The 27,264-nt window shown below is 38.5% G+C and overlaps 1 protein-coding gene across 1 annotated transcript; it reads right to left on the minus strand.

Annotated features, from left to right (window-relative positions):
* LOC145979308 (putative rRNA-processing protein EBP2 homolog) lies at positions 1–26,081 on the minus strand. The gene is made up of 6 exons (XM_083112149.1): positions 25,908–26,081; positions 16,927–17,016; positions 12,552–12,659; positions 7,084–7,314; positions 2,694–2,944; positions 1–267 (listed from the first exon to the last, which is right to left on the minus strand). Exons 1-6 carry the CDS (start codon positions 25,977–25,979, stop codon positions 60–62), a joined length of 960 nt encoding a protein of 319 aa, XP_082968275.1. The 5' UTR covers positions 25,980–26,081; the 3' UTR covers positions 1–59.
* Between the last annotated feature and the right edge of the window lie 1,183 nt (positions 26,082–27,264).

The raw sequence follows: 27,264 nt of genomic DNA on the forward strand, positions 1-27,264 counted from the left end.
TTCACAACAGAATGGGTTTATTATTACAAGAGTTTACAAGTAAATTAAATTTCACAACGTTACTTCCTCTTTGCCCTGTTCCTCATTTGCTGTCTCCTACCCTTCCCTGGTCGTTCAGATTTTCCAGCCTTGGTTTTATTCTTCTTTGTGAAGTAGCGACCTCGTGGGCCAGCATCCATGGAATCCTCCTTCGTATTTTTCTTCCAACCTTTTTTCCGTCCTCCGAAACCATACTTCGTGTCCTTAAACTTTCTCTTCGCATTTTCTCTGCAAGAACATAAGCAGCATGTAACATACACAAGCAATGAAAAAAAAAAAAAAAAAAAAAATCATGTCTGCAGAATCTGCAAAGTGGTACATGCTGCAGCAAACAGCTGGTAGAAAACTATCTACCAAACATGCCCACAAAAATTGCAACAAGAAAGTGGCAAATACCAATAGTCACTTCTTGTAGAATTATACACGAAAATAGAAAATAGTTCAAAACAAGAGCCAGTTTCTTAAGGGTATTTAATGTAATATTTCTGGTCTAACTACTGGTAATACTCAGTGTATCAAAGTGAAGAATAATTTGTCCACAAAAAAATTTACTTCTTGTTCTTTTCTTCATCTTGGAACAAATTATAGTAAATTAATTACTAATCAAATATGTTCCTCCCAGCCTCATCCCACACATTGCATTAGTGATAAGAGCTTTCAAATAGATTGATTTAATAGTTAATTTGTCTTAATGTAGCAATTATGTAAAATTCACACACCCACAACCCGAAATCCGGACACTCGGACCGACCTGCGTGCGAAGTGGTTAGCATAGAATGCTAAAATGCCGGGTGTTCTATGCTCGAATCTCGGCCAGGGAATAGAAGTTTCTTGTGACTTGCCGTTCAAGAATTTCATCTAATCCCCATTCTTCATTATTGTTGCAATTATCCAAGTAGCAGAAAGTGACTAATAATAACCAAATTAGTCAGTCAATCAACGGACACTTTATTTTAGGATCAGATCCAGGTACCGAACTTTATATTGTTTGCCATCTCTAGTATACATGTGTATAATCATGTATTATTTATACGCAGACCTTCCCGATTATGTCGTCGCCTTGTAATAAAGGAGTCCCGAGGTCGATACCCAGTTCAGGCATTGTGGATCGGACTCCACTTTAAACTGTAGGTCTGCCGGCCCATGTGGCAGAGCTGTTATCACACAGACCTACAACACCAGGGGTCCCGGGTTCGAATCCTGGCCTGGGCATGGATGTTTGTGAGTGTCCATTCATCAATTTCATCGTATCATCACTCATCCTCATCTTCAGTTAGCCAAAATTGGCACAAAAAGCGAAGTAAAATAACACAATTCAATCAATCAATCAATTAAATTGTAGGTCCAGTCCTTTCTGTGCATAAAACAAATTTAAAAACAAACTCCACATTTATTTATACATATAAAGTATGGTTTGTTATCTACATTCATAATGGAAGAATCGGCAATAGGGTTAATAATAATAATGCCATAACCAGCCCCGTTACTGAAACACCACTGCTTTAAAAACATAATTGGCTTTCAGGCTCATACTCTCGCACCACATTCCAACTTTATATTCTTCTTGGTTCTGAACAAAATTTCATGCTACCATTTTCAGTCCATAATTTAAAAGATACCCAGTTAAAAGTCAAAAGACATGTTGCGCTCTGTTCCTCTTCTAAGCCTGCTGTGTGTTGGGGCGAAACCAGCCAACGTCTTCCAAACCCCTCTTTCTACAAGGTTATTAGGCGACCACGACGACTGCGAGCACCTGCAGTGTCTCTTGACCAAAAAAGTACGATATTTCACAAGTAAAATGACTTAATTAAGTATGGGGACGTAGATGCAGAAAATGAAAATATCGATCAGTGGTTCTCTAGAAACATCCTTTCTCAGTGTTGAGTTAAAATTTGAAAATGTTCTGTCGTCTGGCTCTCGAGATAATCGTGACCAAAGTTACTCCCATAAGCTTACATGGAAAATTGCTCAAACCTTTGCCGGAGTAGGAGATCGCCTTAAGTTGCAAGCCTACGCAGGGATATAATTAGTCATGATCCACATTAAATCCCACAAGCAATCCACATAAGAAACTCTGGATCATTAACTCAATGCTTCCAAAGACACAAATTGAAGGGCCAAGGGGAAAAAAACAGGTAAGTCAACATTCATCGAACTGATGAAAAGGAACTCTTAATTGCAAAACATTACTGAACATGTACATGAAAAGGTACAAAAACCATATGGTTTGATGAATGATTGATTTGGCTAATGCTAAGGCTAATCGGGACTGGACCTACAGTTTAAAGTGGGATCCAAACAACTATGTGCCTCTACCCAGTATCGAACCCAGGACCCCTTGATTACAAGGCTACGACTCTACCACTGTGCCACAGGGGAGGCCTGGTTTGATGAATGAATGTATAAAACAAAACAAAGCACGTTGTAATGTCCAGTACAGCATCCACACGGCGAGAAATGACACCACTACCTGTTAAACAAAAAATTGACTTACCTATTTTTTCCTTCCCTGGCCCTTCAATTACATTACATTGCCTTCCAGAACAAGTTATCACAGCTAGGTATCTACGGATTCAACCTGCGACCTTAAGATTATGTACTGGTTGACTCCTATCACCATACATATTTTAAATTATTAATACTAAGTTCCATACCTCTTGTCTTGTTTTGAGCCTTGATTCGGATTGCTTGCTTTCTTTTGCGGCTTGTTTTCAAGGAAATCTAAATCTTTCCTTAGCCCCTTCCTATATTTCTTCACTTCTTCCATTAGTTCCCTCTTTGCCTTACTCTTCTCCAACTCTCTCTCTACTTGGACCTTCTTGCCAAACTTCTTCATCTCCCGAAGTTTGCGAACCTTTTCTGCCCTTTCAGTACCTAGTTGTTTATTAAGCAAACGCCTTCGAACCTACAGAGATAAAAGAAAATGGTTCAATGCACATAATTTTACATAATAAAGAAGCACAGAGGCATACATGAAAATCAAAAGAGCCAACAATGCTCGTATTAACACCTTAATTGCATGGCCAAAATTTTGCATTTTCTAGTGGAAGGCCGGAGCTATTTTGATGGTGTGTACAATTATTATGCACACAACCTGTACGATACATAGATGCATGCATATTTAGTTTTGGATGAAGACACAAAATGTGAAATAACATGCTCGAATATTCATTCTTCATGTTTCTGAAAGGTGATAGATGCATTTTTGTACCCTGTTTTGTCACGAAATGATGCGAAATGAATTGCAAAATGTGAAATAGACTCAAACATGAAATGTAGTTTATTTAATGATGCACCACTTTCTGAAGTTTGAATTAACCTGCGAGCTATGCAATTCACAGAAAATCAATTAATTCTGCTGTAAATATTTGGGAAGCAAAAATGGACTCCATTATACATGAATAAACTTAATACTCTGGTAACTACATAATTGTGTTGTTAAAAAGGACATGTTTATTTTGTGTAATAAGTGCAGTTTTCAAACCAAATTCAGGATTATATTTACAATTTTAAAACCAAAATGTCATTTTATATACCGCATGTGATCCAATTTTTCACAGCTATAACACAGAAATTTTATTTTATTTACCACCTTTGAACCCGAAAATGAAAATCTCTTTACCGATATTTTGCCTTTTCTGTACCAAAAGTATGTGCCTCTAGTGACACATCTTTTAGTTGCTTTCAAAACCTAACTCTGCGAGAAAGCTCAGAAACCAACACTGCAGGGCATTTCCAGGAAGCCTGGGAAACTCATTCACGCATTTGTTTTCAAAGGAGCTGTGTATGAGAGCTATACACGCTGCCTGCAAGTTGTGTATCAATCTGATACACATGTCAGTTAAAGTGTTAATAGGTAAACAGGAAGTATTTTGGCTAGATAAAATTGAAAGTTTAATATTTTGCAACTTGACTGTATTCCTAGCATAGGCGTAAAGATGACATCTTTCAAGCTATACTAATGATATGACTATGCTGTAATATATACAGGGTTAGTCAAAAGTATCGGGACAGGCCAGTAATAACAAGCAGCGTGGACGGAGGAAACTCACATGTTGCAAGTGGCTATTGGTGTGGAAACTGCATTGAATGGGGGTGTGGCCATCATGGCAGCCATCTTGGATTCCGCCTTATTGGATATCACACAATTTTTTCAAATGGAAAGTGGTAGGTATGACACATCCAAGTTAAGCTAGAATCGTCCCACAAATGACAATCCGAACTCATTTCGGACCTATCGCCATTCGTGGAAGAGATAGGGTGTGCTATGTTTGACTGCAAAAAATGAGATTTGTTTGAAAGAATTGTTTGCTGTATTCCTGTGGGTAACTGTACACTGCAAATTACAGAGAGCATGAACAAGAAAACATGACATAGACCTACAGAATGCCTCAAAGCAAGTGCTCACACTGCTTCCCGTCGACTTGACAATGTGCCAACCGATTGTAAAAACTGCAAAGTTCACGTTGTAGCATATCCCGAGAAAGTCCTCTTGTTTCGTCCACAATGCGATTCCGTAGATCATTCAGGGAACGTGGTTTGGTGCGATACACTTTGTCCTTTATGAGCCCCCATAAAGTAGTCCAGGGATGATAGATGGAGATCGGTTTTCCTCAGTTCCCCCAGGCAAATGTTGGGATGGTACCTTACTTCGAGGCCGTGACTTTTACTTCTCTTTGTTTCTTCCTTTCCTGCCTCAAGGCCATTCCCCAGGTTGTTTCGACAGTTTGTTGAAACAACATAATATCGCAAATTACCGAATTAAAGAATGCCAGACTAAACAATTCTCGCTTACAACAGAGTAACATACTCTTTTGTAGCTGACAATCCTATTTGACGAATTAAGAGCATCAGGTACGTATATGTTTTACTTTCCCTTCCACGGACAACAATAACAGTGTTTGTCTGGATATGGACTCTACCTGTACACATCCCTTGTAGATTGTAGTCAACTTCCTTGAAGTAAGTCAATGTCATGTTTTCTTGTTCATGCTCTCTGTAATTTGCAGTGTACAGTTACCCACAGGAATGCAGTAAGCATTTCTTTCAGACAACTCTAATTTTTTGCAGTCAAACATAGCACACCCTATCTCTTCCACGAATGGCGATAGGTCCGAAATGAGTTCGGATTGTCGTTTGTGGAACGATTCCAGCCTAAATTGATGTGTCATACATAACAATTTCCATTTGAAAATATTGTGTGATATCCAATATGGCAGAATCCAATATGGCTGCCATGATGGCCACACCCACATTCAATGCAGTTTCCGCACCAATAGCCACTTGCAACATGTCATTTTCCTCCGTCCACGCATCTCGTTATTAGTGGCCTGTCCCGATACTTTTGACTAACCCTGTATAAAATGGCAAATATTTTGTTGGATTAAAACATTGATTGATTTGGTGTTTTAAGTCCACTTTATGCACAGTAAGGCTAATCGGGAATGGACCTACAGTTTAAAGTGGGATCCGAACCACTACGAGCCTCCACCGGGTATCGAAATCGGAACCCCTTGATTATGGATTAAAACATGACCAACACCTTGTGGCAACATAATTTATAATAAAAAAATACACACAAACACTTACTTGTACAGTTACAGTTCTAACACACATAAAACATAATATTTAGAGAACTTAATGGCAATTTTTGTTACAAAACAAAAAATAATGAATGAAAGAGGAGAGAGGAAAAAAGACAAAGGAGAATTATCTCATAGACCAAATTAGCTAAGAGCTACAGGACATCTGAAATTAATGGCTATTTTAAAGGCACTTCGGAAATTTGAGGAACAGACGATGGGTGTTTGTGTTGTATTTTCTTATTTTTCTTCCTTTAACTTTATTAGGAGCTACATACTATGTATAAATTTCACTTCCACTAAAAGGCATGTCATTCCAAGGAACAAAAAAAGATTTTGTTCCTCTGTGACAATTAGTTCTCGAGCTGCAAGTTGTTTGAACTTTGTGCTAAGTTTGAAATACGTGTGCTTGAGAAGTTCCCATCTGGGAGACTATACATGCAGAAGATGTGCTGTCTTCTGAGGGCTAATCATCATGAACTATGAACTTCGTCATTAAGGGCAGGAGGAACAGTTTCCATGTCCAGCCAGATGCAAGGACCTGAAAGTGCTTCTCCCCACCAACCTTTTGTTGTGGCAAGATGGGGATAGAGAAGTCTGTGCGCTGGATGTTCATAGGATGGGTAGAAAACTTAGCATCCTGCTTATGGCAGTATTGCTTTATTTCTTCTTTTGAGAATATTATACTTAAAAACACACAAACAGAACAGGCTCAAAATGATGTAACTTGAAGTTGCCTCTCCATAAGGAATATGTGGGATTCTGTAATACTTATTGATCATATTTCTCACAGATCATATCTGGCTTAATAATCAACTTAAAATACCCTTCCACTTCCAGCATGGGGAGCAATTCATGCTCTCTTTTGTCTGTCGTTTTTATCAGTAGCAGTTCACATTTCGACGTTACTGAAATAAATGTCCACCTGGTGCAAAAATGTTCCTTGTAGTCTTAATTCTTTAACTGTGTTACCAGAAACATTAACACTTTTTATTCAGGTAGCAATCACATTATTTTTTGATAAATAAAACAATATTAAATAATTTCGGATTCAGCCAACTAAAACAATACTATGTTCAGATATGTTATGGGCAGAAAAAACGTGTATCCTTCAATATTTTTAAAATACAGTTTTAAGCAAACTATGAAAAAATGCAACCAAGTTGGGTTTTTCGATAAACCAAGCAAAATGACCAACCACAATTACTGCCCTTCACTTTATTGAATTGCATCATCATGCATGATCGTTGATTAGACATACCCAGGAGGCATACCACATGGTTTTTCATTTTTTATTCTGATTAGATATTTCATCCCCATAATCAGGGGGGAGGGAAAGTAAGAATAAAAAGTTAAAAACTTACTACCTCATCCTGACATTTTTTGTTCCTAGACTCATAAACAATGTGTTAATCTATCACCAAAAAGACACAGACAATGTGGCAGCAATTTTGTACATTACCTTATGCATGTGATGGTCAGACTTGGCCATTTCCGCAAAGTAATCCTCCGGGCGTTTCGTTTTCACCCCTGCTTTATGCAGCCGTGGAATTCCTTCAAGCACAGCTGCCTGGGCTTGCCTGTAGAAACCCATTTCCCGCAGGAAATCATTGTGGACTGGATCCTTCTCTATGTCAAATTTAGTTTTGTTGGTGTTCATATGCCTTTCACGTTTCTTTTGATGTTCGTCCACCTGAAGAAAAGCATTGCTTATGAAAGTACCAAAAATATTTTTTTTTTAAAAAAAACTATAGCAAGAAAATATAATTATAAAGTGTTTTTTGGAAGTAACAAATTACTTATAATGGAGTTACTTTTCAAGACATGCAATGGAATTAATAGTTCCACTTACAGATACAGTAGAGCGTCGATTATCCGAAGTAATTGGGGGACATGGGTGTTCGGAAAACTGGTTTGTTCGGATAATCGAATTGTACATGTTTATTTGCCAAAAAGAAGTACTGTACAGTAAATTTATTCATAAAAACAGACATCTCTTTAAGTATGTATTACAAAGTAACGTACAAAGGCAACTTTAGTAGGAATATATAGTATGTGGTACAGTTTATTAAACAAAAATATGTACATATTACATACACATTTTGCATGAACAATACGCACAGTACACAAAATTAACGTTTAAAAAAATCCTTTATTTTGGTCTGTCTAAGCAAGCCTACAGGCTTACGAGCAGCTAAGTCACGTACTTTTTTCATTACAGATATCTGAAAGTGAGCGAGTACACAGTTCGGTTAAGCGGTCGTTCGGTTGACCGACGTTCGGATAATCGCCGCTCTACTGTACTTTACATTTTCAGGCAGGGGCAGCCGCTCATAAGGACGATACGGCAGGGTGCCATCCTCCCACTTTGAGACGGAGAGCATTCTCAGGTGCGGCCGCGAGGGGTCAGAGGCGAGGGAACTGGGGGAATAACATGCGCGGGATCTATGCATGGGAGGACGGAGGGTTTGTCATCCGAAACCCACCCCCTAGGCAAAACTGGCTCTCTCTCCAGAGAACGGTAAACAATGAAGAGATGCCAGAAGCAATGAAGTTAACAAAAAAAAAAAAAAATACCATCCAATGGGAAAAATCATTCTGTATTCCATAATCTTATTCACTTATGACATAAGAGTAGAGCAATAAATTACGCTATTTCCAATGAGGAAAGAAAATATCGGTAACTGAAAAAGTACAGATTCTTGCTTAATTTTTATTTACTGTTGCTTTCTGATACTTTTCGGTAATCCGACGATGAGGATGAGTGATGATATAATGAAATTGATGGAGGGGCACTCACAAAGAACACCTATGCCCATGCCGGATTCGAACCCAGGACCCCTGGCTTTGTATAATGCAGTATACTAGCCACGGAAGTTGGCTACAGCTTCTTGTTACTGGCAAAAATAGATTTAATTACAGGTTTTGATCAGCAAGTTTAAAAAAAATCTTGATAGTGTGTGACAAAGTTTTACAATTTCTTTCAAGCTGGCTGTTAAATAAATTAGAAGCTCGTCATCTAAACTCACCACGAGCTGCTACAGGAACTTGTGAACTACGAATTTCTGAAAATTTGGCCAAATTGTCTGTCAACCACGAGGCAATAAAACGACCGGATAGGAAGACGATAGTATTGACACTTGTTGTTTCTTCATTTTCCATGGAGAAGTGAAGCTTTTTCGGCAGAGTGTGATGTAGTTGTGCGTTTGTCACGATGAGAAGTGTGGAGAACTTGTTAGTGCGAAGTTTTTCCACCAGAAGTCAGGATGAAAGAAATAAACATAAAAAACCTAGGCCGAATTTGAATCTAGAACAAGCATGCCTGACGAACATTTCTGGTAAGTTTGAAGTTTTCACTGTAGGGCTTCTTGTAACGCAGATATCACCGTTTCAGTGAGATATTTACTTTGCTGCCCTATTTCACATATCAATTTGTCATGTTGGACAGGAATCTTTTTCTGTGTAACTTTTTTACTAGTAATTTTTGCGTTCAATGCACGTAAATATTCGTCATTGTGCTTATCAAGCTGCGTAAAAATTAATATTGCTTCTACTCAATTTTCCCCTCTGTTAAGTTAAAAAATGCTACAACTAAATCTGTTAGAATTCTATTTCTTCTTCCATCTTTCGTAATCTTGGCATTACTGTCAAATAATTATTAATTTATCATAATATGTGCAACGTGCAAAACATGATATTCGGTAAAGACGAATATATCAATTTCTTATCACGCTGTTATGTAGGAAATTCACCATTTAAACTACATTACTAGTAGAGCAAATTCGTGAGCTGTCGCCCCTCCACTTTGGTTCAGCACGAGCCGCCACTGTTTTCAGGTAGAAGACAATTTCATCTCTTAGATTTATTTTGTGTGTGTGTGTGTGTAAACATACTGAAAATTAGGGGATGTGGGGGTAGTGATCTCAGTCACTTTGGAGATGATGTGACCAGCATCATGCTCCAAGCTGCCTTTAACCCTTCCCCTGGTACCCATTGAGTTCAGGCTCGGTGAGCCCTGGAGCTGCTCTATGTGCATACAAGGCCAGAAAAATTCGGACCTTAGTGCACCAACCCTGGGAATCAAACCCAGGTCTCCAATGAAGCAGTCAGATGCTCTACCTATTAGACCACTGGGCTCTTTGGCAATTATGGCCAACTCTACCACTAACTCAATTGTGTCCCTAAACCTTAAGGTTAATTGCTGCAGTTCCAACTCTCCCTTCTGTGCAAGATCAATCCACTCTCCCCAATTTACTTTAGGTCCATTTTAATATTATCATTCTATATTCATCGTGGCCTTCCCATAGGTCTCTTACGAGGGTCACTATTTATATTTTGAGCCTTGGCAACACTGATTGGCATTATTGACCATAACGTACTTCAAATGTTGTGTCAATAGCTTGATTTGTGTTGTTTATGTTGCCTTGGAGATTGCACGACGCGACAACAATAAAATGGACTTAACTCGTGAACATTTTCGTGCGATGATTTTTTACGATTATCGACGTGGATTATCAAGACAAGAGGGTATCGATCAACTTACTTCCACATTTGGCGATGAAGCCCCATCCTTTGCCACTGTGAAATGCTGGTATAACGAATTTAATCGTGGCCGCCATCTGCTCACCGATGAAATTCGCGAAGGTCGTCCAAAATCAGTTGTTGTTCAAGAAAACATTGATGCTGTGCAAAACCTAATACTGCAAGATCGTCATGTGACATACTGTGAGATTGATGCAACCATAGGCATTAGTTCCACCAGCATAAATAAAATATTACATGATCATTTAGCTTTGAGAAAGGTATGTTCTCGTTGGATCCCACACAATTTGACAAAAACTCGAAAAGACGCTCGCGTCAATTGGTGCAAACAAATGCTCAATAAATACAATCGTGGTGCTTCAAAAGACGTATATAAGATTGTAACAGGTGACGAATCATGGATATATGCATATGAGCCGGAACGTAAACAGCAGTCGACTGTATGGGTGTTTCAAGATGAACCCAATCCAACAAAAGTTGTTCGTGCTCGAAGCACATCCAAACAAATGGTCGCCTGTTTTTTTCGGGAAAACTGGTCATGTGGCAACTGTGCCTTTAGAGGAAAGTAGAACGGTCAACTCTGAATGGTACACAACAATTTGTTTGCCAGAGGTCTTCGGTCAAACACGGAAAACAAACAAACGCCGTTGGATCATTCTTCATCAAGACAATGCCAGCTGTCACACATCTCGTCTAACAACCGACTTTATGAACAGTCAAAAAATCGAATTGATGGGTCATCCACCGTACAGTCCTGATTTGGCACCCAATGACTTCTTCTTGTTCCCGAATGTCAAGAATAAATTGTGTGGACAACGATTTTCGTCAGCGGAAGATGCCGTTGATGCGTTCAAAAACCATATTATGGAGGTGTCTCAAGAAGATTAGAAAAACTGCTTTGACAAATGGTTCGAACGAATGCAAAAGTGTATTGACCATAAAGGAGAATACTTCGAAAAACAATAAAGCAGTTTTCAATGCCAAATTCCTGTCTTTTCATTGTTAGGCTCAAAATATAAATAGTGATCCTCGTACCATTAGGTTGCCCAACAAAAAAATTATATGCATCTTACTAGGCCTGGGCACCAAAGAGATCATAACTTAATAATTTTAATACCAGCAGGGGATGACTATCAATTATGCAATTCAGTATTACGCGCCTTCTCCACTTCCCTATTTTCTTCATCTCTCTTAGGTCAAATTATCTTTCTTAAGATTAAATATATGAGGGTGGATCAAATGAAAACGGAACAGAAGCCACAGAATGAAATCAACAAGGTTTATTTCAAACGTAATCTCCAAAGTTACACAAGCGGTGAATACCCCGCTCGTAGAAAAAACTGTCCACCCAAATATCACCAAAGCGTTCTTTGTAACAGCTGACATATGCGGCCGCACGTTGTCATGCAGCAGAACAACTCCAGAGGACAATAGGCTGGGTCGTTTGGCATTGACTGCTGACCGACCGCCTATGCATATCACGTGCTCATGCATGACTATCTTGGGCAAGTCCATTATGCAGTAGGGGTTTCCTTCCTTACCTCCAGCTCTACATCTACACAGGTCTGTCACCACACACATACATAAATATAAACCAATACATCCACTGTTCCATTTTCATTTCATCCACCCCATATATCTATGTATGTATATATTGTCTTCAACCAAAAGTTGACATTTGTGGAAGATATTACAGACACCACAAAAAAAGCCACGTGACTCTCAGGTTTACTATACCGTCAGCATTTGAAGTGGAAAATGTTACCCGGAGGGATGGCTCTATGATTTAGCATAGCATGTGGCAATGAGACAGCCGGGGAGATGCTATGCACAAATTTTGCTAGATGGGGGATGGGATCTATTATCTACACAAATTGTCACTGGCAAAATCTTCTGCTACAGACTCCTTTCAGTTGATGCATAAAATATGTTATCTAGTATAAAGTAATAGTTGATTGATTTGGTGTTTTAAGTCCACTTTATGTACAGTAAGGCTAATTAGGACTGGACCTACATATTAAAGTGGAATCTGAACCACTATGTGCCTCCGCCGGGTATCAAAACCAGAACCCCTTGATTACAAGGCGATGATGCCACCACTGAACCATCCGGGAGGCCCATATAAAGTAATAATAATAGCAACTTACTCACATTATAAGTAACAGTGACTAACTCTGTTAATTTCAAAAAAATATCTTTCCAAACACTATTATAAAGTATACATAGTGTTTATATTCAAAACTGTATGCGTATTATGAACACATCCACAATAATGTATGGACTGACACAAGATGATTACCAACGTCAATGTAAAATCTACTTAAAAAATATTATAACAATGTTGATGAAAAGAACTTCCTGCCTTTTTAGTGGCTCAGTGATAAGTACCTGAAGTGCCAATTCTGGAGCCAGTGGTGCAGGATCATTCACTAAATCCAGGCGTTCAATCCACTTCATCCTCAACTGGATCCTTTCTAGAGCATCTGTTAGCCCAATCTGTAAAGGAAAAGATTTCTTAATTCCTGCTTATGTACATTATGCGGCACCACAAGTATACGTGGGTTGTAAATTTAAAAGTGGCAACACTGTTAGGAAGAGGTGATCACACCGTGTATGTGCTATCAGACACCGAGCATTGTCACTTGGGGTCCATGTCGATGCGTGGAGTACCAAAAGTGGACGGTGCAGCGTGTGCTGTTGTGTACGTCCAAGGTTGATATTAACACCATTTTGTTCACTGCCCTAAAACATGTTTGCCAAGAAAAGACAGCGAAATCCAGGTGGCCTGCATCCAAACTGTATGAGAATGTCAACTTCGTCAAGTCTGGTTGAATTTTGCAAACCAATTTTTCCCAGCATGTAATTTTCCCAGGAATGGGGAATTTTGAAGCCAAATTATTGCAGGCAAGGGGAAAGTGTGTTATGTGGCAGGGACAAGAACATCATTGAACGCTTGCAGAGGAGTTGAAAAAGATGTTGTTGACCTTCAAACAACTAGAGATACAGTGGGGGGTAGAAAATTGTTGGCTGAGCAGGAATGGTTTATGAGTGCATTTAAAAATTACCGAAATGACAAGGACCAGTTCTAGTCTAGATCCTGTCGAGTGGTCTTGGTGCGTGGAATTTATTTAGAGGCAGCATGTGAATACAGTAGTGAGTGGATTGTATTTCTGTGAATGATATGTGCTGTGTTGTGTAGTGAACTGAAATGAGGGACAGAATTAACAAGATGTCTGTTTGGATTACGAATGGCGATCAACTCCAAATCGTTGTGCATTTGTCTCGTATGTCCACTTTATGAACAGGTAAGCTAATGGAGATCGAACCTACAGTTAAAGTGGTACCTAAACCACCATGTATCGAACCCGGGACCCCTTAGTTTCAAGGCAACGACATTACCACTGCACCAACAAGGAGTAACCGAACTTTAAAATCGTGAAAATAGGTAGGTTGAAATTTCATTTTTATTCTTGTATATAGGCCTACATAATATTTCACAATATGGGCCACTCATTTATGCAAATAAGAATAAAATTCTTGAAATCCTTTCCTTACTCACAGTGTACATTTCCATGTTTTATTTATGAGGTATATATTTTTAATCCCAGAGTCACATCACTTCAACCCGCCACCCCAAATGAATTAAAAAAACAAAAACACCCCTACCAGCAATTTTTTTTCCATTTGAACAATATGATATGGTGCGATAGCCCAGGTTCTTAACCCAGTGTATGCCACTGACAGCTAGGTATTGTTGCTACAGGTTTCATGCAAGCCTCGATGACATTCTCGTACATTTTGGATGCAGGCCACCTGGATTTCGATCCACAATCACTGTCTTACCTTGAGAAACATGTTTTAGGGCAGTGAACAAAAGGGTGTTCATTTCAATCTCGCACGTACACAACAGCACTCGGTGCACCGATCACTTTTGGTACTCCATGCATCGACATGCGTCCCAAGTGACAATGCTCAGTGTCTGATAGCACATACACGGTGTTATCACCTCTTCCAAACAGTGTTGCCACTTTTAAATTTACAACCCACGTACTTTGGAACAAAGTTTTTATGTACAGTTCTTAACTCTTGTCTTGCAAAGTGTGAGGAGGCAATATTTAAGGGTACTCCCTCAAAAGATGAAAAATACAGTACAAGGACAACATTTCCAACACCATTATTGACATTATTATTACCTAAAAATAAACTCCTCTCTTAAAATGAAGGCTTGATATTTCAAAAATGACAACACAAGTTGAATAATTTGATAAAACCGTTGTTTTGTGGTTTAAACTACAGTATGTAACATTGTTATTCGTAAGCATAGAATTTCAGAGGAAAAAATGTCATATCTACTAGTAAATATAATCATTTTCAAATGTACCTGGAAATTAATATTAATCAAGGTTTCACCAATAAATGTCAACAAAAATTTATGTTCAAAGTGTATAAAAAGAGCATATAATTTGTGTGAAAAGAGAAAAACACGCTGTTTCATGCAATATTGTTATTCATACAGGCAAAAGTTTCAATATTCCTCGCATACAGCACCACCGCTATTCGGGCAATTTTGTGCAGTTTGCAAGTTCATGACAAGTTTCAACATGCAGGTGCACTCCCCATCAAGCGGAATGTTGATGTAGGTATTGTTGTAGGCCTATCGTCTATCTATCAGCATGTTCGAAATGGGCAAGGTGAAGGAACTTCGTTCCGATCTGAAGTATGTTATTATAAATTTGGCCCTTAGAGGTTTTTCTTTAAGAAAAATTGGACAAACAGTCAATAAATCACACTCCACAGTTCAATACATAGTAAACAAATTTAGAGAGGAAGGTTCAACACAGAATGTGCCGAGAAAACCAAAAGAGAGATGGCGGTTGAATAAATGTGATGAACGATTTATTTTAAAAAGAGTGCGAGAAAAACCCCCGACTAAGTGTTCCTCAGTTACGGCCGTTAGTAGAAAATGTTGCTGGCAAGATGATGACCAATCAAACTGTCCAACTTGTCTTGTGGAAGCATGGATATCATGGCAGAATACCATGAAACAGGCCGTATGTAAATAAGGTGAACGCAGGAATAGACTTTCATTCATGAAAGAGCACATCCACAAGAACAAGGAATTTTGGGATAGTGTCATATGGTCAGATGAGTCCAAGATCAATATATACAGGTCAGATGGTATAAATAGGGTCTGGAGAAAATCAAAGACAATGATCACATTAACACAATTCCAACAGTTAAACATGGTGGTGGGTCATTAATGATTTGGGGCTGTATGTCGTCCAAAGGTGTTCGTACCATTAACTTTATTGATGGTATCATGGATGCATATGGGTCATTCCACACCAAATCAACAAAAAAAAGTGTCATTTCTGACCGACCATCTCGGATTTTTCTGAAACCTTACTATTTGGTAGTCTTCATGAAGATATGAAATCCTGAGAAATTGTAGCTTCCTGTGTGGCGTAGTTATGGAGTTCTGGGGGCTCGGATATACAAAATATTGTCGATTTTTAGTCTGCGCTCCAGACTTTCATGGATAATTGCTCTTACCCTAATTGACGTAGAGAGCTGGTTGAAGTCTTGTTTGAAAGGACATGAAATAAGCTTTTCAACGGTGTATCACATCACTATATTTAGAATAAAATCTCTCTCAAGGTCATCCACTTTGACCTTTGTACCTTGAACTTTTGAAGATGCATATCTGCGATTTCCTTGGAACTGAAATATATTGTTAACACAAAGTTAAAATTGCTTTGGAATCATGTTGGGAGGGTCTCAAGCACGACAACCCTCCAATTTTTTGAATTTGAGTTTGAGTATAAAATTGTGGGTGCGTCAGCACTAAGGTTATTTTGCACCCGTCACATTATACGGGGTCCAGCCCCTTTTCGTTACAAATAACAACTCTATCGTTGCAGAACTAAAATCATAAAATATTAAAATGTTCTGACTTTCGTTAAAAGCTGAGGCTGTAAAGGGGCACTCAGCACACATAAGGACAAAAGAACAGGACAATACAAACAAAATTATACTGGCCATGGGGCCAGTCGCCAGAGCCTCGTTAGTCTTCAGTCCAGGGTGTACTAACGTGGAAGTGAGGTTGACATTTGGGTGTACTATGTGGAAGGTCACCCCTTACACACCAACAACCCTCCAAGAGCCAGCACCCAGTAAATATGAGAAGGGTCTGTGGAATGACTTGTTAATGGGAAATAGGGTTACGTCTTATTTTCCGCTGAGAACTTTTTGGAGGTACAAAAAGTGTTAATTACTTTTAGGAAGTTTCAAATTTACTTTCACAAGCATTATCAATATTCTGTGATACTTTTTCTTTATTCTGTGAATGAAATATGTCTTGTCGATGGAAAGCACGGATGCTTGCATAAGGTAGTTTATCTCTTTCTTTCACCAATAAAATGCACTTTTCTGAACTCCAAACAGTGGTAATTACTTCCAGCAAGGTTGAAATTTCTATTACAATCAATTCCATAATTCTGTGATACTTCAGCTTTCTTCTATGAAACTCTGAACAAACTCATTAAACATTCGGAACCATTACCCATCCACCTACCTGTTCTCCTGGTCACTTTTGACACATGACTTGCACTCCATGACTACATGGACCCCCTCCCATCCTGGTGCTTACTTTTAAATATTACTTGTGTTTTAATTGCAATATTTTAACATGCACACAAAGAAACAAAACAAAAAATTACATTATGATTATCAGATTTATGAACTTCATTTTGTCTTCACTTACCACATCATTTGTGAAATCTTTCTGTGGTACGTTCTTTTCAATTATATTCAATCCTGGTTGAAGCAATCCACACGCAAAGGCATTTTGCAACTGAAAACAAATAAAATTCAAATATAAAGGCTGAATTTACAAAGCACAATTGTCTGGAGTTAAAAATACACAGGCAATTCCCTAGAACTGTAGCCTGTGGTCTGCAGACCACCAGGGAAGAGCTTGGCATGCCCTTCTAGGAGATCCACAAAGGCTCAAAGAATTGTCATGAGATTTTATACTTTTCGGAAAATAGACTATCAGGTATAAAGTAAACCAATTTAATAAATTTTCGGAGTGACTAGCTTCACGAGGGTGAAGATAGCTTTGAGCTATTTTCACCAGGTTTTAAACTACATACATGTCCATGATCCATGACCTGGCCTACACGTTCTTTAGTTGTTGATAACTTGTGTGTATAAAGTAACATCTGGGTGATTTTTTTTTTCATGCAGGTGAAAAGTACTTTTCTTTTTTAAACCATGGAGTTGGATAACACCACAAGCTGTTCCGATATGGGATGCTACTGCGGTCACATGATGGAGGTATGAAAGGTTATAAGTTCTAAATGCATTCATTGTTAGTTTAAGCAGGTCAAGTTTAGGGCCGTTAGCATTAAAGGTATGAATTAACAATACCAGAAGTATCTTCAATTGCTTTAAAATTTGGCATACTCACTAATTTTGGCCTCATGATCACGAATCTGCAGTTAAAAATTGGTGGTCATGTCTAGAAATTGCAAAATAACCTTGTCAATTACCGCTATGATTCTCCACACACTAACATGGAAACGTTATGAAGACGTCTTTCTTTCCGCACAACGGTCGTGCTACCAACGCTGCTCAAGTGTTCTGCAATAAGCAAGAGGTTGATTTGCATGCAAGAAAATGGCATCTTGCGTAAAGGTGGAAAACATGTTTGCTCCATGAACCATTCACAATAAGGTTAGGTTAGGCAAGCATAATTAAAATTAAGGGTCATCATAAACATAGTTTTGAAATGCTGATCATTGCAAAAAATAGTTGTTTTCTTCAGATTCGTGATTATGAGGCCAAAATTAGTGAGTATGCCGAATTTGAAAGCAATTCAAGATAGCCTACTTCCGGTATTGTAAATTCGCTCCGAATTAAATCTACTTCCAAAACACAATCATGTGATGGTAAGAATTTACAATACCGGACCCTTCCGTAATTTCTATACTTATAAAATATGTAGTCCCGATGAAGTATCTGAGGTTAACAAGGGGATGTGACATGTTGAAATTGTTAATTGACGTGTAGAAGTTGTAAAATAAGCTTTTCAATTACTGCAATCGTTCTCCGTATACAAGCACAGAAACCATGTTTGCTCAACGTAGCGTTCACTTGTTCAGCAATCTGTGTGGTGTGAAGATGGCGACTTTGGAGGTAGGAAATAAATTTCTTTCTTTCGTAAGTTCTTTTTAGTAACTTTTAGTTGGGTACATATTAATAATACAGGGCATTCGTTCATATTTTGTATAATCAATAATTTAGGACATTTGATCACGATTGTGTAGTTAAAATTTGTCGCTCAAGTGCTAAGAAACTGACATCTTTTTACGGTGCCCCACATATCATTCACGCATAGCCCCACAAACCATTCACGGTAAGGTTAGGCAAACAGTCAAAATTTAGTTCTAAAATGTAAAATATTGAAATAACCAATGTTTTGTGGAGAAATCCAGGGTTTCTGTTCCAATCGCGGACCACTTAATTTAGCTTATTTTGCAATTTCTACATGTGACCCCCAAATTTTAAATTCAAATTCGTGATTCCCTACTTTCACCAGGTGGTGAGAATAAGCAAAGTGCTGAAGACCGGAAATCACATGGGAGCGAATTTACAATACCGGTCCCCTCCCCGTTTTTTGTAATATTTCGCATACTCACTAATTGAGGCCTCCTAATCACGAATTTCAATTTAAAATTTGGGGGTCACATGTAGAAATTGCGGAACGACTTGAGATGACCGGACCCCTCTCTGATTTTCTTCATATTTGGCATACTCACCTAATCACGAATCTGAAGTTAAAATTTGTCGGAAACATCTATAAATTGCAAAGTAAGTTAAAATAAGGCGTTAGTTTTCGGAATGGAAACTGTCGATTTTCGCGAATTTTTTTGTTTCACAACCACATATATATATTCCTGATACTACCACGACACCAAATTTTAACTATGTTTGCTTCACCTAACCAAGCGCCAATGTTTCATGAGGCTAGCATCAATGGTTCGCAATTTCTAGACGTGACCGACAAATTTTAACTTTAGATTCGTGATTAGGAGGCCTCAATTAGCGAGTATGTCAAATATGAAGAAAATCGGAGAGGGGTCCGGTCATCTTAAGTCATACCAAAGAAAATACCATGACGAACGTTGGAAAGCTTGGAGAAACTCATTTCCGTAAGTAGTTTCTTCTGTAAAAATGAAGAAATGTGGGTAACAGTAGGATAAGCCGGAGACACTTTATACTCGGTTGTTTTCAAATAAAAATCATTGCGACTTACCTCATATGCAGTGCGGAAGATTTTTGAAGCTGGCGATAACTTTTTTTCCATGAAAAACACGTTACTTTTAACGTTATGATTCTTTATTTGTCGTTCCTAATTCGGCGGCCAAAGCTTGACTCACGTTGTCTGTCGTCAGCTGATATGCAGTACTGTCAGATGATGTGCAGTGTTGCCAAACTTATGAACCTATAAATGTTGCACAGGCTATTCACAAAATGTTTTTCATCGACAATTTTTCCACAAAGAGCTATCGAAACTTGTTCCACAAACCATTCACGTAAAGTTAGGTTAGGTTCAGTTAGGTTACGAAAATGTAGAAAAATTAATTTCACCAAAAAAAAAAATTCATTTTATTAATTTCACCAAAAAAAAACATTTTATTAATTTCACAGAAAAAAATTAACTTTCACCACCCTTAAATGTATTTTATTAATTTCACCAAAAAAAATCATTTTATTAATTTCACCGAAAAAAAAATAACTTTCACAACCCTTAAAGGCTAGAATTTACAATATAGAGAAAGTCTCCAATTTCGTTAATTTTCGGTATACTAACTAATTTTGGCCTCCTAATCACGAATCTGTTGTAAAAAACCGGGGGTCACGTCCGGAAATTGTACATTTTGATGAAAAATTGTTCGTTAGCGCCAAAAACCATCCACGGGTAGCCCCACAAACCATTGACGTTAGCCCCAAAAACCATCCACGGGTAGCCCCACAAACCATTGACGTTAGCCCCACGAACCATTCACACGAGGTTAGGTTAGGCCTGTTAGGTTAGGTTCCATTAGCACTCATTTCACCCCTAAATTCATCGAAAAAATAGGGATCGTACTAGAATTGAACATCATAAATCATTTTCTTGTAAAACAACGGCGTGGTTGGACACAATGACAGGAGATTACATTTTTGTTCGTAAAACTACGCATATACACCTATATATAAAAAAAATTCAATCAGCTTTTTTTTTCAAATTTTCAGACGTGACCCCCGGTTTTTTTCAACAGATTCGTGATTAGGAGGTCAAAATTAGTTAGTATACCGAAAATTAACAAAATTGGAGACTTTCTCTATATTGTAAATTCGCTCCCACTTAAATGTATTGCATGCGACCGGCATGCTTAAAAAATTCATGGACTCTTCTCTCAAGTGGGAATTTTTTCTTGAAGAGGTACTCCGATAAGTAACCCGTGAAGTGATGTTTCTTGCGACCAAACATTGGGATGGAATGACGGACATTACGCCAGGCTCTTTCAATGTTTTGAGAATGAACTTCTACATTGGCGCCTCTCATTCTTTGCTGGTTTTGATTATGGATATGTGGACTTGCAGGTGTGTCGATGAACTCCACACTGTGGTTAACTCTGAGGTGCGTGTACCCTGCTCCCTGCAAGTTTATATATGCTTTCCAGCAATCTGAAATAATGGTTGTTCCAGGAAGAATGAATTGCTGTATTACTTGTAGCAGAGTTTGTTCGTTGCGGTTTTCTACAGGAACCATGAAGAAACGATCACTGTTCTCCCTTTCAATTCCTCCAAACACCCACTGACCCCCAACTGGACGTGCTCTTCTATTCAAATTTTAAGAAATCCGTCTCCGGCTTATCCTACTGTTACCAAAGATTTTAATTATGCACTCATTATTTCAACACCTCATTGCTGCTCACTCAGTGGTTAGAATTTGTTGAAATTGTGCATTTGTATTAAAAAATAAGAAAACTTGCTTGCAAGTATGCAATTTTAGGAAATTTGCTAACAGTTTGTTATATCGGAGACGGATTTCTTAAAATTTACAGGAGAAAAGACGAGAAAGTACTTACGGAATTGTGTTCTTGAGGTCTTTACGAAGCCGGAGGTATTGTTTTTCAGAATCGTGCTACGTTTTTTGCCCGTGAAAAAGGTATTTTTCGTCAATCGTGCATCTCCGTTGTGCGATAGCTCATGCCGCCATTACCGTTGACTACGTGAATCAAATGTTCCGTGCGTTTGGTTATGTAACCCCCTCACAGTGTAGCAACCACGCGGAAGTTTGACAAGATGACGTGTCAAGGTTGCGTGGTGAAAATGTTCCCGGATATTGAGGATCCTCGAGATTTTCTAATCGAACATGGAATATTGAAAGAAGAAATGGAATGTCCGAAATGTTCAAGTATGTGTAAGCTGCACATTGCTCGGGGATGGGAAATGGCTGTACATATGTTCGAAAAGAGTGCAGGGGCGTGGTAAATTAAAGCATAAAAGATTTCCATGTGGATTCAAAATCTCTGCAAGGAAGGGTACATTTATAGGACAAAGTAAATTAACTGTTCAGAATATCGTGAAATTTTGTAAAATTTGGCTGTTGTTGCCCTACCCAAGACAAGAGTACATGAAATTCGAACTGAACATGTGTTCAATAACAATTGTGGATTGGTCCAACCACTGCCGGCAAGTGTGCGAAGACTGGGTTCTTGCCAATTCGAGACCAATAGGAGGTCCTGGAGTGGTTGTAGAAGTTGATGAAGCAAAGTTCGGAAAGACCAAAAGATGTTTGAATAGAAGAGCACGTCCAGTTGGGGGTCAGTGGGTGTTTGGAGGAATTGAAAGGGAGAACAGTGATCGTTTCTTCATGGTTCCTGTAGAAAACCGCAACGAACAAACTCTGCTACAAGTAATACAGCAATTCATTCTTCCTGGAACAACCATTATTTCAGATTGCTGGAAAGCATATATAAACTTGCAGGGAGCAGGGTACACGCACCTCAGAGTTAACCACAGTGTGGAGTTCATCGACACACCTGCAAGTCCACATATCCATAATCAAAACCAGCAAAGAATGAGAGGCGCCAATGTAGAAGTTCATTCTCAAAACATTGAAAGAGCCTGGCGTAATGTCCGTCATTCCATCCCAATGTTTGGTCGCAAGAAACATCACTTCACGGGTTACTTATCGGAGTACCTCTTCAAGAAAAAATTCCCACTTGAGAGAAGAGTCCATGAATTTTTTAAGCATGCCGGTCGCATGCAATACATTTAAGTGGGAGCGAATTTACAATATAGAGAAAGTCTCCAATTTTGTTAATTTTCGGTATACTAACTAATTTTGACCTCCTAATCACGAATCTGTTGAAAAAAACCGGGAGTCACGTCTGAAAATTTGAAAAAAAGCTGATTGAATTTTTTTTATATATAGGTGTATATGCGTAGTTTTACGAACAAAAATGTAATCTCCTGTCATTGTGTCCAACCACGCCGTTGTTTTACAAGAAAATGATTTATGATGTTCAATTCTAGTACGATCCCTATTTTTTCGATGAATTTAGGGGTGAAATGAGTGCTAATGGAACCTAACCTAACAGGCCTAACCTAACCTCGTGTGAATGGTTCGTGGGGCTAACGTCAATGGTTTGTGGGGTTACCCGTGGATGGTTTTTGGCGCTAACGAACAATTTTTCATCAAAATGTGCAATTTCCAGATGTGACCCCCGGTTTTTTACAACAGATTCGTGATTAGGAGGCCAAAATTAGTTAGTATACCGAAAATTAACGAAATTGGAGACTTTCTCTATATTGTAAATTCTAGCCTTTAAGGGTTGTGAAAGTTATTTTTTTTTTCGGTGAAATTAATAAAATGATTTTTTTTGGTGAAATTAATAAAATACATTTAAGGGTGGTGAAAGTTAATTTTTTTCTGTGAAATTAATAAAATGTTTTTTTTTGGTGAAATTAATAAAATGAATATTTTTTTTTGGTGAAATTAATTTTTCTACATTTTCGTAACCTAACTGAACCTAACCTAACTTTACGTGAATGGTTTGTGGAACAAGTTTCGATAGCTCTTTGTGGAAAAATTGTCGATGAAAAACATTTTGTGAATAGCCTGTGCAACATTTATAGGTTCATAAGTTTGGCAACACTGCACATCATCTGACAGTACTGCATATCAGCTGACGACAGACAACGTGAGTCAAGCTTTGGCCGCCGAATTAGGAACGACAAATAAAGAATCATAACGTTAAAAGTAACGTGTTTTTCATGGAAAAAAAGTTATCGCCAGCTTCAAAAATCGGTAAATTTCTCGTATCGGACAAACAGCTGAAATTTCATACTTCTTTTCATTTCAATATTCGTACTTACGTATTCTGCATTGACAAACATTGCTGAAGGTGACATTTCGCTAATTTCACCGAAAATAGCTATATTTGCGACATATCGAGTAAGTTTTCTTGGTTGCTTCTTCCCTTCCGTAACACGGGAAATGGCCGTCACAGTTTCACCACCGTAGTCCATATGCAATGTTTCAACCCCACCCCGCGTAGAAAGTGCAAGATAAGCGAAATTGAGTGATCCGCGATTGGCACAATTGCTCATTATTTACCGGTGAGGAGGAATGTCGGAAATGTGTTCGGGAATGTAGTTTTGATCCATTTTAATGCGAATGCATGTGGTTTTCTACGAAAATCTATTTCCGACGAGCTATTGCTGCTGCCGCTATTTGCTTTCTGCACGAGAGCACAATACACGCTATTGCTGCTGCTGCTAGAAGCCGATGTTGTCCGAATGTCGGAAACGTGTTCGGGAATGAAGTTTTGATCCATTTTAATGCGAATGCATGTGGTTTTCTACGAAAATCTATTTCCAACGAGCTATTGCTGCTGCCGCTATTTGCTTTCTGCACGAGAGCACAATACACGCTATTGCTGCTGCTGCTAGAAGCCGATGTTGTCCGAATGTCGGAAACGTGTTCCGGAATGAAGTTTTGATCCAGTTTAATGCGAATGCATGTGGTTTTCTACGAAAATCTATTTCCGACGAGCTATTGCTGCTGCTGCTATTTGCTTTCTGCACGAGAGCACAATACACGCTATTGCTGCTGCTAGAAGCCGATGTTGTCCGAATGTGGGAAACATGTTCGGGAATGAAGTTTTGATCCATTTTAATGGGAATGCATGTGGTTTTCTACGAAAATCTATTTCCGACGAGCTATTGCTGCTGCCGCCATTTGCTTTCTGCACAAGAGCACAATACACGCTATTGCTGCTGCTAGAAGCCGACATTGTCCGTATATGCTAAATTGGACGAAAGGAGTGCTAATGGAACCTAACCTAACAGGCCTAACCTAACCTAGTAGGCATACCTCGTCCCCGTGATGGTCCGTGGGGCTATCGTGAATTTTTAGGCTAACGTCAATGGTTTTTAGGCTACCCGTGGATGGTTTGTGGGAAATAAGGAACAACAGTAAGTACTCGTTAATGTAAGAAATATACATTATTTTCGTTACAAATTCATTATTTCACCTAAAGAAATGTTCCGCAATGCAGAATGTTGCGTTAACTACATTAACGAGTACTTACTGTTGTTCCTTATTTCCCACAAACCATGCACGGGTAGCCCCAAAAACCATTGACGTTAGCCCAAAAACTCACGATAGCCACGAGAACCATCACGGGGACGAGGTATGCCTACTAGGTTAGGTTAGGCCTGTTAGGTTCGGTTCCATTAGCACTCCTTTCGTTCAATTTAGCATCAGCGCATCCTGCACACGTCATTTTCAAAACGTTGATCACGTTCAACCGATCATACGTATTTAAACGTGTGACCAGTTACATAAACGTATGTTTGGAAACACTGGCCCGGATTACGTCATCATGCACAGGCTACATCCACCTGGAAGTAAATGGATGCAAGAGCTCTCGTGCAACGGTCACACATTTATATCGAAAAAAAGATGATTAACCGGCAAAATTGAATGAACGATGCGAGAAAACACTTCCCCGAACTTCCACAACTATAAAGAAACTGCATTCGGTAAGTAATTTCTCCTGTAAATTTGACGAAATCCGTTTGTCCGATACGAGAAATTTACCCAAAAATCTTCCGCACTGCATATGAGGTAAGTCGCAATGATTTTTATTTGAAAACAACCGAGTATAAAGTGTCTCCGGCTTATCCTACTGTTACCAAATCTTTTGTCAGAAGCATGTTTTGGCAAATGTTATACCCCTGTATCTCTTACGCACAGTGTCCAAGAATTATTAAAAATTTGCATTTCTGCAAGGACCACATGCGGAACAAATGTAGCAAATTTGAGGTGGAAGGTTACACTTTTGACTTTTTCTGTATTATTTCATACGACCCCTGATTGATATTTCGAGACGCCCTGCTCTCAGTTGCTTCAGCTGGAAAACTGCCAATAATATGGTGATCCGATATGCCAGGAAGAGATTACAGATTAGCATAATCGACGTTCTTTGATCATCCACTAGCAAAAATAAAGAAAAAGCTTACTCGGTACTATATCTTGTCTTTAATTTATGTGATAAGTTCTGCCAAACAAGCTGGAAAGTGATTTCTTATCACCTGCAGCCAAAATCGAAATGAGTATTAATATAATACTCATTATTATTATCTCAGGTTTCAATAGTTTAACAGGAACTGACTTACTTCCGTTTCAGAGTCCTCCTCATCTGACAATGTGTGTTTTACTCGTTTTGCTATCACAGTATTTTGGCGCATTTCAAATACTATTTCCACACGTGTTACTTTAGAAAACAAAATTAAAATTACTCCCACTCGCACAACACATCTCGTACCACAGATTAGTCGTACTTTGTAATAATCTGTGCACAGATTACTTACGACAAACACCACAGATTAGTGAATATAGCAAAACAAAGACCTTGTATCTGTGCACAGACCAATGGAGTCCATTAGTGGTGACGTCACAACAGAAGAAGCGCTGGGACTGAGTCCTCGCGAGAGAACTTGTTTTCTTGGTATCCAACTCAATGCTATTTTCCTTCGGAAGGGGTAGCTTTAATTATTGTGACTGACAGCAGTTACGGAACAAAATTATGGTGCGTATCGTACATCAATGAAAATATGAGATTTCGGAGAATACGACTATGGACGCTATTCACCGGATGTTTACATTCCTGTGTTTCCTTGGCGCTGGCAGGGACTGCACTTCCGGATAACATTGATTCAATGGTGTAAAGGCAGTGTCTTCGGAAAAGCCGACAATATTTGTGCGGATTTTGCATTTTGATTTCAACATGAAATAGGGAACAAACGATTGTTCTCACGCATCGTTTTCAGACAGACCCGATATTGAAAGATCAGTGGATTTAGGCAGTAAAGCGAATAGATTGGACACAAACACGAGGAAGTAGGCTCTACAGTCGGCACTTCATCAAATCAAATGAAAATATTTTACATGTTTCGAAAATTATAATTGTCTAACGGACATGTCTTGACTACATTTAAAAGTTGGAACCATATGTTATAACGCATTTGCCTTTTGGGTACTGATAAGTGATCTCTCCATGGGCGTCGGTAGGTCAGTTGAGCCCTCCTCCCCCTCTGGAAATTGGCATCCTTCATTTCAAGTTGCAAAAAAGCAGGAAGTTCGTTATTTTTATTGTTAATAACAGAAATAAATTTAACTTGGTTAGTATTCAAACAGAGTAATCAATGTAAAATATGCATTAGATCGAAAAAATGAGTGAAAAATACAGGAACCAGGATATTTTTTCATATTCTACCATTTAATTCAAAGAATAAATGGTTCCACAGTTTTCAGAATTCGAGAAATTATAATTTTAGACGAGGTCACACAATATAAACTTTGTGAGTATTTTTTCTAACTTCTAAAGTCCTTTCTTGAACGACACTTGCAAAAGTTAATAACAAAATACAATAACTGTGCATTTCAGTATAGTAACTATGAAATGTAAAAGTATTAATGGAAAATAAGTATCCACTCGGCTTGTGGATCGAATAGCATGATAATAATAAACAA

Source organism: Lepisma saccharinum, chromosome 26 (assembly GCF_977018435.1).
Source record: "Lepisma saccharinum chromosome 26, izLepSacc3.1, whole genome shotgun sequence".
NCBI classification, from domain to species: domain Eukaryota; kingdom Metazoa; phylum Arthropoda; class Insecta; order Zygentoma; family Lepismatidae; genus Lepisma; species Lepisma saccharinum.